Source organism: Mesoplodon mirus, assembly GCF_964341445.2.
Source record: "Mesoplodon mirus genome assembly, chromosome: 8".
NCBI lineage: Eukaryota > Metazoa > Chordata > Mammalia > Artiodactyla > Ziphiidae > Mesoplodon > Mesoplodon mirus.
Window position 1 is genome coordinate 52,612,624 of NC_138984.1, and position 14,041 is coordinate 52,626,664.

The window sequence follows — 14,041 nt, forward strand, 5'->3', positions numbered from 1 at the left end:
AAATGCAGTTAACAAGAACTTCACTTCCAGGTTTTTTATGCCTACTTCCCTCTCCTTTAAGAAATCACTAGCAAGTTAGAAATGGTCAAAAGTTTATCAGAAGATATCAATAAAAGGTATATAGATAGATAACAGGTATGAAAAATTTACAAACCAGATTATCACAAGTGGATAATTAACCTCCTATGGAGAGGAGTTGTGAACAGTAGCTATTAAATAATAATTAAATACTGCCACACTATAAGTTTGGTGTTCTACAATAGGCTTTCAAACTCAAGTTAGGCAGAACAGGGAAGTGTCTTAACCAGGAAGAACGAATTGCAGAGGAGTGGTTTTCATTTCGGCTTTAAAATCGTTTGCTTTCTTCTCATTAGAACAGAACAGACCCCTCCCCACTTAAAATGTATTTATATCTGAGAAGGCCATAATACTGGGAATGGAAGAATTCCTGACTAGAAAGAAAAATTATTTTCTAGATTTCAATTTCATGTTAATGTGATTTACAAATGTAATATAAGCATGGGACTTTTTAAAATTATGTTGTGTTTTGGAATTGTAAACAACTTTTAGCAAGAGGAGTAGAAATAAGGACAAATGAACCTCCAGTGAATACCAAGCAGGCAGTTCAGAACGAGATCAGCTGTTGGCACAGATGTGAGGAGACATAACTTTGGGTCTTTAGGGCTTCTACCAGCAGGTGTATTTGCTTGGTTTTAATACAGTACATGAATACAGGAATCTAGAGATAGAGTTGTGAGTCTATCATGGCCTTCCTCTAAATTTTATTATATACTTCCCCACATTATTTCATGTAAATGTATTCATAAAACCTAGGAAAATCCTTTTTTTTCTAGTAGAAATCAAAGTGTCATTTATCCTCAGCTCAAATTGAGAGCATTTATACATTTAATATTTCAGGCCTAGTAACAATCAGACTTTCCTCTTTTGTACATTCAAGGCTTCATTCCTTCGACACACAAAGCCACTCTCTGATTGATTGTAAGCATAGGTCACAGTTTTATTTCAAACAAAGAGGCTTTCTGAGGAGCCCAATTCAAAGATTTTATCTTGGCAGAGACATTTTATGGGGAAAAATGGTTAGACAATTATTGTTAGACTGGATTTTAAAAAAGAAGGAGATGACTATCTAGCTAAGGACGATTAGCCTTTTTGCATTATTGGTTAAAGTTCTTAGACTAGTTTCAAGACTAATAGTCAATTGAGTGGGTTTCCTAGGAGGGGCTGTTAAGCTCATTAAAGTCTATCAAAAAATTGCTCAAGTATTTTATCAAGAATGCTAAGCTATGTTTGGTGACAGATGTTGACTAGACTTGTGGTGATCATTTCGCAGCATATACAAATATCAAATCATTATGTTATACAGCTGAAACTAATATAATATGCTATGTCAATTATACCTCAATAAAAAAGTATAGGTTTGGGCTTCCCTGGTGGCGCAGCGGTTGGGGGTCCGCCTGCCAATGCGGGGGGCGCGGGTTCGTGCCCCGGTCCGGGAGGATCCCACGTGCTGCGGAGCGGCTGGGCCCGTGGGCCGTGGCCGCTGGGCCTGCGCGTCCGGAGCCTGTGCTTCGCGGCGGGAGAGGCCACAACGGTGAGAGGCCCGCGGAGGCCACGGCGGTGGGAGGCCCGCGTGCCGCAAAGAAGAAAAAAAAAAGTATAGGTTTAAATGCTTCTATTAGAAAAAGAAGAAATGTGTATAATCAGTGATTTATGATTCCACTTTAAGAAACTAGAAGGAGAGAAAAGTAAACTAAAAAAGTAAGCAGACAGAAAGAAATAAAAAATAGAGGTAAGAGCCAAAATCAAAGAACAGAAATAAGACAAGAGAGACACACACACATACAGTTCCCCATCAGCAATAATTGTCATACCTAGTGCCCAAATCTTGGTTTCTAGATACCTTCTACTACAAGGAAGCTGGGTTGCTTAGAGAAAAGGCTGATTCCAGGGCAGTGAAAGCACAAAATGAGATGGAACAACTTTTTGTGCCTGAGAGTAAGGAAGTACTCAAAAAATCGTGCGGAAAAAGCACAAGGACAGGGCTTCCCTGGTGGCACAGTGGTTGAGAGTCAGCCTGCCAATGCAGGGGACACGGGTTCATGCCCCGGTCCGGGAAGATCCCACATGCCACGGAGTGGCTGGGCCCGTGAGCCATGGCCGCTGAGCCTGCGCGTCCGGAGCCTGTGCCCCCCAACGGGAGAGGCCACAACAGTGAGAGGCCCGTGTACCGCAAAAAAAATTAAAGAAAAAGCACAAGGACACAGGAGTCAAGTTGAAGGAGTTCACACGGATCAAATCTGAGATGATCTGGTCATCAAAATAAACAATGATAGTTAATAGATTAAATCCATTGAATAAAGTCTAGAATGATATAAATAGATATACTATATATATATGAATAAACAAATGAACATATATAATTATATACATAAATGTATATGTATATACGATACAATCTCTTTTTTATAGTTAGTATAGAAAAAAGAGTAAGAAAATCATTATTGAATGATAAAACCAGTGGGTGAAAGTTTGATAAGGAACAAGATATTTATGTGATCTTAAAGTGTCTCCCCACGAATTACTTATTAATCATGAAGGAAAAAATAGCCTTTAGAGGAAAGAAACCTGGTGGGTCCCAACTTAACTAAATGATCAAACATCACCAATACTGGGGCAAACTGGTAACATGTACCCCTGATATGATGCAGTGAAAAAGACACAACATCACTTCTGTAAAATGTCTACCCCAAATGCATAATTTGTATGTAATCATGAGGAAAGATCAAAAAAACACAAACTGACATTCTATAAAATTCTATAAAATAGAATAGAGAGACATTCTGTAAAATAACTGGGCTGTAGTCTTTTTCAAAAATATCTAAGTCAAGAGTGACCAAAAAAAAAAAAAAAGATTACCTGTTCCAAATTAAAGGAAACTTCAGAGACGTGATAACTAAATTTAATGTGATTATCAACTGGATCTTGGACCAGGAAAAAATAACTAGCTATGAAGCACACTGTTGGGATAACTGACAAAGTTTGAGTATGGACTGGTGATATTATATATATGTGTGTGTGTATATATATATATATATGTGTGTGTGTGTATATATATATAATAACATTGATATAATGTTTTTATATATATAGCAACTTATAAATTTTCTGATTTTAAGAACTGTACTATGGTTATATAAGAAAACATCTTTTTTCTTAGGAATAAACTCTAATTTATTTAGGAGTAAGGGGCCGTAATGTCTCCAACTTGCATACAGTTCAGAAAAATGTATGTTTCTGTATAGATACACAAATATCTATACAGAGAAAATAATAAAGGGGGCAAAATATAAACAATTGGTGAATCTGGGTAAAGGTTATATGGCAGATCCCTGAATTAGCTTGCAACATTTCTATCTGTCTAATCATTTGAAATTCTGTCAAAATAAAAAGTTGTCCACCACATTAATTAATCAATTAACCAATTAAAAATAGGAGTTTGGGGCTGGATAGGACATTCCAACCAGAGGATAAACCTAGTAAAGTGAGAACACTATAAAGATTCTGGTATAACTGGAACACAGTGTGACTCATTCAGGATTCCAGCAGAAAATAAGATGGCATACCTGAATTGAGAAAACTAGAGAAAAAATTAATAAATGGATTATTTACAACAGTATGGAAAGCTCCATTACCATTCCAGGCCAAAAGACAGAGAGGGCTCTGTGAAAAGGGTCTGCTAACAGGAGCCAAGATTTTTAGTTGGAGCCAAGTTGATGACTCCAAAGGGAGGGATCTGGGGCATAAACGCTTTCCTCCATTCTCTAATCTCCTGCCTATGTTGCCCATTAGTTAAACCCAACTAGAAACCTGAGGTCAAGGGAGCCTGTTGTACAGTACAGACAGGTCAGCTTCCAGGGGACAAACAGGAGTAAAAAAAGATATCCAGAGAGCAAGTGGATGGGATGTGAGGGGGTGAGGGAGGAGAGTAAGAGAATGCAAAAGTGAGAACAAGAGAATGAGAATGAACATGATGTTGCATAAATATGAAGATGAGGACTTCAACATTAGATAACATGCTGCGTTTTAACTGCCTGTAAGGCAGCCAAGTAGAAGTGTCCAGCAGGCAGCCATATACCCAGGACTTGAGGCTTAGGAGCTAGATCTTTGTTTATGGATGAGACTGCCCAAGCGGCACAAATAGAGTGATAATCAAAGATGAGAAAAACCCAAGCTAAGAGATATGTGTAGACAACACTTAACATTTTTTTTCACCATTCATCTACTTTTTCATCCTGTGCATCTGTTTTTCTCTCCATCACTCCACTGAAAGTGCACTTAATAAGGCTGCCAAATCCAACAGAGACTCTTTAGTCCTTATCTTTTTCATCCTCTTCTAAAGCATTACTTATTAAACACTTTCTCCTTCAAATATCTCATTGCATTTTTTTCTAATACCACATTTTTTCTGTCTCTCCTTCTCTGCCTCACTAGCTCTCTCTGCCTGTGGACATTCTCCCTCTGTCTTGCATTCCTGCAAGCACTCCACCCCCAGTGTTGATGTTCCCTATGGCTCTAGCCTTAGCCCTCAGCAAAAACTATGGAGGCCAGTAGGCAGTAGAAGACATATTTAAAGCTCACGCACACACACAAACCTGTACATCAAAACCTCTATATCCAGGGCTTCCCTGGTGGTGCAGTGGTTAAGAATCTGCCTGCCAATGCAGGGGACACAGGTTCGAGTCCTGATCCGGGAAGATCCCACATGCCGCGGAGCAACTAAGCCCCTGCACCACAACTACTGAGCCTGAGCTCTAGAGCCCGCGAGCCACAACTACTGAAGCCCGTGCGCCTAGAGCCCGTGCTCCACAACAAGAGAAGCCACCGCGGTGAGAAGCCCGCGCAATGCAACAAAGAGTAGCCCCCGCTCGCTGCAACTAGAGAAAGCCCATACACAGCAACGAAGACCCAATGCAGCCAAAAATAAATAAATAAATTTATAAAAACAAACAAACAAACAAAAAACTCTATATCCAGCCAAACTATCCTCCAAGAATGAGGAGAAACGAAGATATTCTCAAATAAACAAAAGCCAAGAGAATTCAATGCTAGTAGACTTGCCATACAAGAAATGCTAGAGGATGTCCTTCAGACTGAAATGAAATGACACTAGACAGAGAAGAAATCACAACAGAAATTAGAGAATATTTAATACAAATATAATATAAAACAAAACTTTCCAAAACTCATGAGATGCAGCTAAAGCAGGGCTTAGTAGGAAATTTATAGCTCTAAAATGCCTATATTGAAAAAGAAGAAAGATCTCAAATCAATAGCCTATATGTCCACCTTAAGAAACTAGAAAAAGAAGAGTAAGCTAAACCCAAAACAAGCATAAGAAAGGAAATAGAAGATACTAAAGCAGTTATAAAAGAAACAGAGAATAGAAAAACAATAAGAAAATCAATAAAATCAAAACTTGGGTCTTTGAGAAGATCAACAAAATTAGCAAACCTTTAACTAGACTGACCAAGAAATAAAGAGAGAAGATTCAATTGTTAAAATTAGAAATGAAAGAGGAGGGTATTATTAGAAAACTTACAGAAATAAAAAGGATTATAAGAAAAAATATAAGCAACTGTGTGCTAACGAATTTGATAACCTAAATGAAATGAAGAAATTCCTAGAAAGACTACAGAAACTGACTCAAGAAGAAATAGAAAATCTGAATAAACCTATAATAAGTAAAGAGATTGAATCAGTGATTTTAAAACTTCCACAAAGAAAAGCCCAGGACTAGATGGCTTTACTGCTGAATTGTATCAAATTTTAAAAAAAGAATTACAACCAATCCTTCACAAACTCTTCAAAAAAGTACAAAAGAAAGCAACACTTCTTTGTTTATTCTATGAGGCCAGCATACTCCAAAACCAGAAAAATAAATCACAAGAAAACTACACACCAATATCCCTTATGAATACAGATGTGAATTTCCTCAACAATATTTATTAAACTGAATCTAGCAACACATAATAAGAATTATACACCATGATCAATTGAGATTTATCCCACAGATGCAAGACTGTTTCAACACACAAAAATCAGTCAATACACCATATTAATAAAGGACAAAAACTACATGATCATCTCAATAAATGCAGGAAAAGCACTTGACAAACTGATAGTCTTTCGCGATGAAAACACTCAAAAAGGAGTATAAAGGAACTTCCTCAACCTGATAAAGAACATCTATGAAAAACCCACAACTAATATCGTGCCTAATGGTAAAGACTGAAAGGTTCTACTCTTACCACTTATATTCAGCATTGTACTGGAGATTGTAGCCAGGGAAATTAAGCAAGAAAAATAAATAAAAGGCATAAAAATTGGAAAGGAAGAAGCAAAATTATTTGCAGATGACATGACCCTGTATACACAAAATCCTAGAGAATCCACAAATAAACCATCAGGGCTAATAAACAGATTCAGTAAGGTTGTAGGATAAATATACAAAATATATACAACACATACAAGATAAATATACAAAAATTACCTGTATTTCTATATACTAGCATTGAATAATCCATAAATGAAATTGAGGAGACAATTCCATTTACAATGGCATCAAGAAGAATAAAATACTTGGGAGTAAATTCAACTAAAGAAGTGTAAGATTTGGACACTAAATTACAAAACATTGTTGAAGAAAATTAAAGAAGACCTAAATAAATAAAAGACATCCCATGTTCATTGGTTGGAAAATTTAATATTGTTAAATGGCAATACTTCTCACATTGATCTACAGATTCAATGCAATCCCTATCAAAAATCCAGGGTTTTCTTGTTTGTTTTTTTATTTTTGCAGGAATTGACAAGCTGATCCTAAAATTCATATGGAAATGCAAGGGACCCAGAATGGCCAAAATGATTTTGAAAAAGAAGAACAAAATTGGAGGACTCACAGTCCCAATTTCAAAATTTTCTACACAGATACATACAGTAATCAAAACCGTGTGGTAGTGGCTCAAGGACAGACATAAAGATAACTTATTTTGAACAAAGGTACCAATACAATTCAATGAAGAAAGAATAATCTCTTCAATGTATTAGAGTGGGATAACTGAATATCCACATACAAAAAAATAATAATAATAAAGTTGGATCTCTTCTTTACACTCAAAATACACAAAAGTTAACTCAAAATGGACCAAACACCTAAAGGGAAAAGCTTAAACTACAAACTCTTAGAAGAAAACATAGTTGTAAATCTTCGTGACCTTTTAGGCAATAATTTCTTGCATATGACACCAAAACCACAAGCAACTAAAAAAAATAGATTAAACTCATCAAAATTTAAAAATTTGTGCTTCAAAAGATACCAGTGAAAAGACAGCCCACCGAATGAAGAAAATAGTTGTAAATCATACACCTGATAAGTCTCTAGTATTCAGAAAATATACAGAACTCTTACAACTCAACAATAAAAAGGAAACACGTGGGCTTGAATAGACACAAAGGATATAAATAGATATTTCTCCAAAGACATACAAATGGCCAATAAGCACATGGAAAGATGTTCAATGTAATTAGTCATCACAGAAATGCAAATCAAAATCACAGTGAGATACCACTTTGCACCCACCATGATAGCCATCATCAAAAAGATGAATAATGACAAGTGTTGGTGAGGATTTGGAGAAATTGGGACCCTCATACATTGCTGTTGGGAATGTAGAATGCTACAGCCACTGTGAAAAATAGTTTCTCAAAATGTTAAACATGGACTTACCATATGATCCAGCAACTCCACTCCTAGGTATATACCCAGGAGAAGTGAAAACGTGTTCATATAAAAACTTCTCTGTACACAATTGTTCAGAGAAACAATATCATCACACCCAAAAAGTAGAAACAACCCACATGTCCATCATCTGATGAATGGATAAACAACAACGTGATATATCTATACAATGGAATATTATTTGGCCCAGAAAGGAATGAAGTATTGATTCAGGCTACAACATGGATAAACCTCGAAAACAATATACTAAGAGAAAAGAAGGCAACATACTGTTTGATTCCATTCATATGAAATTTCAGAAGAGGCAATTCCATGGACCTCCTTTACAGAAGGTAAATTAGTGTTTTCCAGGGGCTGGAAGGAAGTAACAAGGAGTGCCTGCTAATTAGTACGGGGTTTACTTTGGGGTGATAAAAATATTCTGGAATTAGATAGTGGGAATGATTATAGAAATTCATGAATATATGAAAACCCACTGAACTGTACACTTTTAAAGGGTGAATTTTATGGTATGTGAATTATATCTCAAAAGAAGAAGAGGGGGGATCTCCTACACCCCTGAATCCTAGTCTTCATTTGTGGAGACAACTAATGTTACTTGTTTCTTGGCTACCATTCGTGAAATAGACTTTATACATACAAACATATATTTGTGTGTCTATAGGTCCCTTAGTAGAAACAGAAGTATGAGCATAGCAGATACACTGTCCTAGACTTTGTTTTCCCCCCTTCACGATATAACTTCAAGATCATTCCTCTTTTTTAATTAATTTATTTTTTAATTGAAGTATAGTTGATTTACAATGTCATGTTACTTTCTGCTGTACAGCAAAGTCAGTCAGTTATACATATACATATATCCATTCTTTTTAGATTCTATTCCCATATAGGCCATTACAGAGTATTGAATAGAGTTCCCTGCGCTACACAGTAGGTTCTTATTATTTTATGTATAGTAGTATGTATATGTCAATCCCAATCTCCCTGTTTATCCCTTCCCCCTCTTTCCCCCTTGATAACCATAAGTTTGTTTTCTACATCTGTGACTCAATTTGTTTTGTAAATAGGTTCATTTGTACCATTTTTTTAGATTCCACATATAAGTGATATCATATGCTATTTGAATTAACTTTAGTAAATTCCATATGACAGTTATTACATTGTATTTTCTCAATTACAAGATGTCTTTTTTTCTTATTAATCAATTTTTTTATTGGAGTACAGTTGATTTACAATGTTGCTTTAGTTTCTGCTGTACAAGATCATTCCTCTTTATAACTTGGTGATTATTTAATTACAGCATATGCAAATATCCTTCATTCCTTTTTATTTTTAGATATGTTATAATTTGATAGTCTTTTGCTGCTACAATAGTGTTGCAACTAACTTCCTTGATGTATTTCCATTACATGCATATGGGTGGGATACTTTCTAGAAGTAAAATTTCTGGTTGAAAATATGTTCTTATTTTGATAGCTGGATTTATTATTGATTATTAATGTCTCTCTTACTAGATTATGAGTTTCCTGAGAGGGAACATTTCTATTTTTTCCCCAAAATTTGTTCATTTATCACTGTATACTATTCCATTACAAAAATATATCATATTCTTATTCATTGTACTTTTAAAAAATTATAGTTGATTTACAATGTTATATTCATTTCAGGTATACAACATAGTGATTCGATATATTTCTATACATTACAAATGAATCACCACAAAAAGTCTAGTAACCATCTGTCACCATACAAAGTTGTTTTTTTTTTGGCTGCTTCTGCACTGGGACTTGGAGCAAGTGAGGTTTTGCACCTGCCCTTTAAGGATGGAGTCTGTTTCCAGCCTCTAGCTCTCCTAAACATAACACCCACGAGTTTTCAAAGCCAGATATTTTGGGTGCTTGTCTTCCCAGTGCAGGACCACCAGGCTGGTGAACTCAGTGTGGGAGTTGGACCCCTTGATCCTCAGGGAGGACCTCCACAGTTGTGATTTTCCTCCTGCTTATGGGTCACCATGCCAGGAATGTGGGTCTTTGACAGTCCATGTCTCCACCCCCCTACTTGTCAAGTTGTGGTTCTTTCTTTATATCTTTAGTTATGGAAAAAATCTTTTCTGCTAGCCATTAGGTCATTCTCAGAGATAGTTGGCCTGTAAGTAGCTGTAATTTAGGTGTGACAGGACGTGAGCTCAGGATCTTCCTACTCTGCCATCTTGATCTTTCTCTATCCCCATTTCTGTTTTGTTGACCAGAGCAATCTAGATTTTAGCACATTGCTTGACATAGTGCTTTACTTATTTGTAGACAGACAAGCCTGTGTGCTTTATTGTACAAAGTGTCAAATAGAGATTCAAAGCTACATCATTAAAAAGCAAACAACAATCTAGTTTATAGAGATGGTAATTGTTTGCGGGGGTTGGTTGGTTTTTGTTTCTTTTTTTTCTTTTCATCCAGTTGTGTTTTTTTTTATGTTTTCCTTTTAAACTCCAGTATATTTTCAAAAATTGTGTGGGTCAACTGCAATGCATCATTTTAAGAAATATAGAATCCTTAATTTCATCTGAAGACATCAACATGTTTTATTAAATAAATGCCTGCTTCTTATATTTGAGTATTCTGCATTTCAGTTACTTAAAAAAAACAAGGGAAGATGGGGGTTGATTTGCAGCTTTAAGAGACCTAATAGCGGCACCTGCTGGAGAAAATGTCAGAATAAGTTTTGAAGCCATTAAATCTTAAAAATTTTAGATCAGTTTGTTTCTATTAATCAGGAAGAAATTTGTTATTTTACCATAGGAGTGCTTGTAATATGTAAATATAATTAAGTTTACAAGAGGTTCTTTGATGTTCTACAAAATTAGAGATAAAAGTGTTTTTTCTTTTTTCAGGATAAAGTCATTTTGGGAACCGATTACCCCTTTCCACTAGGTGAGCTGGAACCTGGGAAACTGATAGAATCCATGGAAGAATTTGATGCAGAAACAAAGGTATGTGCCTTTTACTTCATGATCTTCTTCCTGAATTTTCCTGCTCTAATTGTGTTTGGTTTCAGAGCACTTTGCTATGTGATAGCAAAGAACAGAGAAATCATTACGCTTAATATTCCTAGAACTGTTACTTGATCTCCAGAAAGAGCTGACCTATTAAAGGGCAAAGGAAAGTTAAAATGCTGAAAGTCAATCTAGTACAACTAAGTTCATAAAGCCAAGAAAGAAAATGGTAAAGAAGCACATTATAATAATATATTTAGATTTGCACATTAGATGAATGAGAGAAATGTCTAAATTTTTACTTTAATGTTTCTGTTACAAATCTACCAGTCTCAAAAGTTGTAATGATTCTAGTTATTTGGATATTGAGACTAAAGTCTTGATTAACAGAACTCAAGGATCCAGAACCCTCAAGTAACTGGATTTATTTTTTTTCTTTTAGCATTTGACTTTTAGAGTGGCTAAATGTGCCTTAATGCTGCCACTGCCATTCTGCCCCTCAGGCTCCTGAACGAAAATGAGGTTAAAATGAGACTCAGTGTCCCCAGATTTCCTCTCTTTTGCCATCCCCTTCCCATCCCACACCCACCCCCAACAAAACAAGTTCTTCCTAAGACTTCACTGACAATCACTACCAGGGGACAGGGATGGCCAGAAATGAAAACACGGGGATATATAAATTCTTAACAAATCTTACAAATGTTTTAGTCATAGTCCTTTTGTATAAGTCTTGGCTTTCTTCTAAACTAGAGTCCAAAATTTCTCTAATTCTCTGCTTTGATCTTTAAGGATGTATTAGCTCATCACATCTTCTCAGTAGGCTTGAAGTACATGAACAGATGCCAACAAGGGTCCTTTTCCTTTTTTTTAGATTTATTCATTATTTATTTTAGGCTGCACAGGATCTTAGTTGTGGCACTAAGGATCTTCACTGAGGCATACGGGACCTTTCGTTGCGGCACACGAGCTCTTCCTTGAGGTGTACAGGGCTTTTCTCTAGTTGTGGCACGCAGGCTCCAGAGCACATGGGTTCTGTAGTTTGTGGCATGCAGTCTCTCTAGTTGAGGCGTGCGAGCTCAATAGTTGTGGTGCGTGGGCTTAATTGCACCATGGCATGTGGGATCTTAGTTCCTTGACCAGGGATCGAACCTGCGTCCCCTGCATTGTAAGGCGGATTCTTTACCACTAGACCACCAGGGAAGTCCCAAGGGTCCATTTTGACATATACTAGTTGCAAGTTATTGACTGGGAGACCTCAGACTGCTTTAAATAGGAAGTTTCTCCTTTGGCACTTACCCACCTTAAGGCACTAAAAGTCTTGAATTGTTAAATATATACTTATTAAAGTAGCAAGCAATACTAAGTTTTTTCACTTTTCTTTTTTTTTTTTTTTTTTGCGGTACGCGGGCCTCTCACTGTTGTGGCCTCTCCCGTTGCGGAGCACAGGCTCCGCACGCGCAGGCTCAGCGGCCATGGCTCACGGACCCAGCCGCTCTGCGGCATGTGGGATCTTCCCGGACCGGGGCACGAACCCGTGTCCCCTGCATCGGCAGGCGGACTCTCAACCACTGCGCCCCCAGGGAAGCCCAAGTTTTTTTACTTTTTATATCAAAGGTTGAGAAATGAAGAACTTTCTATAACATTAACCAAAATTAAACTGAAACCAGATTACCTCAAGAATCCTGATTAAGACTTTAATGGAATAATAATTATTATTATTACATGCCTTTTGTTATTTAATTTTATGTGCTTATCACTTTCAAGTTTTCAGAAAATCTTGAATAAAAATTTTATATTGTCACAAATTCATGATATTCTGTATAAGGTTACTCATTATAACACTGTTTGTAATAAAACTAAAAACAATCTACAGGGGAATAAATAAATAATAACATAGCCATACAATGGATTCTATACAGCCATAAAAAATATTAAGAATCGATTTCTGATATATTAAGTTAAGCAAGGTGCAAAAACTGCATATAGTATACTTCCATTTGTGTATGGTATACTATCCATTTGTGAAAAAAAATATAAACCTACATATAAATGCATAAAATATTTCTGGAAGGACAAGAAACTGATAACTCTGGAAAGAAAAAATAGTGGTTGGGTAGCACTAGTGAATGGAAATGTACATTTTTATACCTTTTGAATGTTGAAGGTAAAATTTCACTAAAAAATTTTAAATGAAATAATTAAATCCATTTGATGAGCACAACCAGCCTGGGAGATAGGCAAATGCATTCCACCATGTAGATGCAGAGGAGAAAAACAAGACTTGGGGGTTGAGTGATTTGCCAAAAGGGATATAACTGCTGGATTATAGCACATGGACCCAACCCCAAATCTCTGGACTCCAGGATCAGGTTTCCATCCAACACACCAAAATGTATCTCCTTCAAAGGATACTCAGTACCAACCTATTTTATTATTTTTATTTATTTTTATTTGGCTGCGTTGGGTCTTCGTTGCTGCGTGCCGGCTTTCTCTAGTGGCGGTGAGTGGGGGCTACTCTTCGTTGCGGCGTGCGGGTTTCTCATTGCAGTGGCTTCTCTTGTTGTGGCTCACGGGCTCTAGGGCACAGGCTCAGTAACTGTGGCGCACGAGCTCAGTAGTTGTGGCTCATGGGCTCTAGAGCACAGGCTCAGTAGTTGTGGTGCATGGGCTTAGTTGCTCCGCGGCATGTGGGATCTCCCCGGACCAGGGCTCGAATCCACATCTCCTGCACTGGCAGGCAGATTCCCAGCCACTGCGCCACCAGGGAAGCCCCCCAACCTATTTTTTTTTAATAAATTTATTTATTTATTTTTGGCTGCCTTGGGTCTTCGTTGCTGCATCCGGGCTTTCTCTAGTTGTGGTGAGCAGGGGCTACTCTTTGTTGTGGTGCACAGGCTTCTCATTGCAGTGGCTTCTCTTGTTGCGGAGCACAGGCTCTAGGCACACGGGCTTCAGTAGTTGTGGCACACGGGCTCAGTAGTTGTGGCACACAGTCTTAGTTGCTCTGCAGCATGTGGGATCTTCCCGGACCAGGGTTCAAACCCATGTCCCCTGCATTGGCATGCGGATTCTTAACCACCGCACCACCAGGGAAGCCCCACCCAACCTATTTTAAAAAGCAAATAGTTTCTCACAGCAGCAACAGTCACTTCTGAATCTTCCTTTAGAGGAGGATGGCCCAAGTATGAATCTGGGAAGAACCCTGAATAAGAGGTCCCTGCCTCAAATTACCCACT

The 14,041-nt window shown here is 37.2% G+C and overlaps 1 protein-coding gene across 5 annotated transcripts in view; it reads left to right on the forward strand.

The window, feature by feature from the left end:
* ACMSD (aminocarboxymuconate semialdehyde decarboxylase) overlaps positions 1-14,041 on the forward strand; it is a 64,409-nt gene that overhangs the window by 48,403 nt on the left and 1,965 nt on the right. For all 5 annotated transcript variants that reach the window (XM_082631362.1, XM_082631359.1, XM_082631361.1 and 2 more), the window contains one exon: positions 10,704-10,802. In XM_082631362.1, the coding sequence (XP_082487488.1) occupies positions 10,704-10,802 (99 nt within the window). The remainder of the gene's footprint in view (positions 1-10,703; positions 10,803-14,041) is intronic.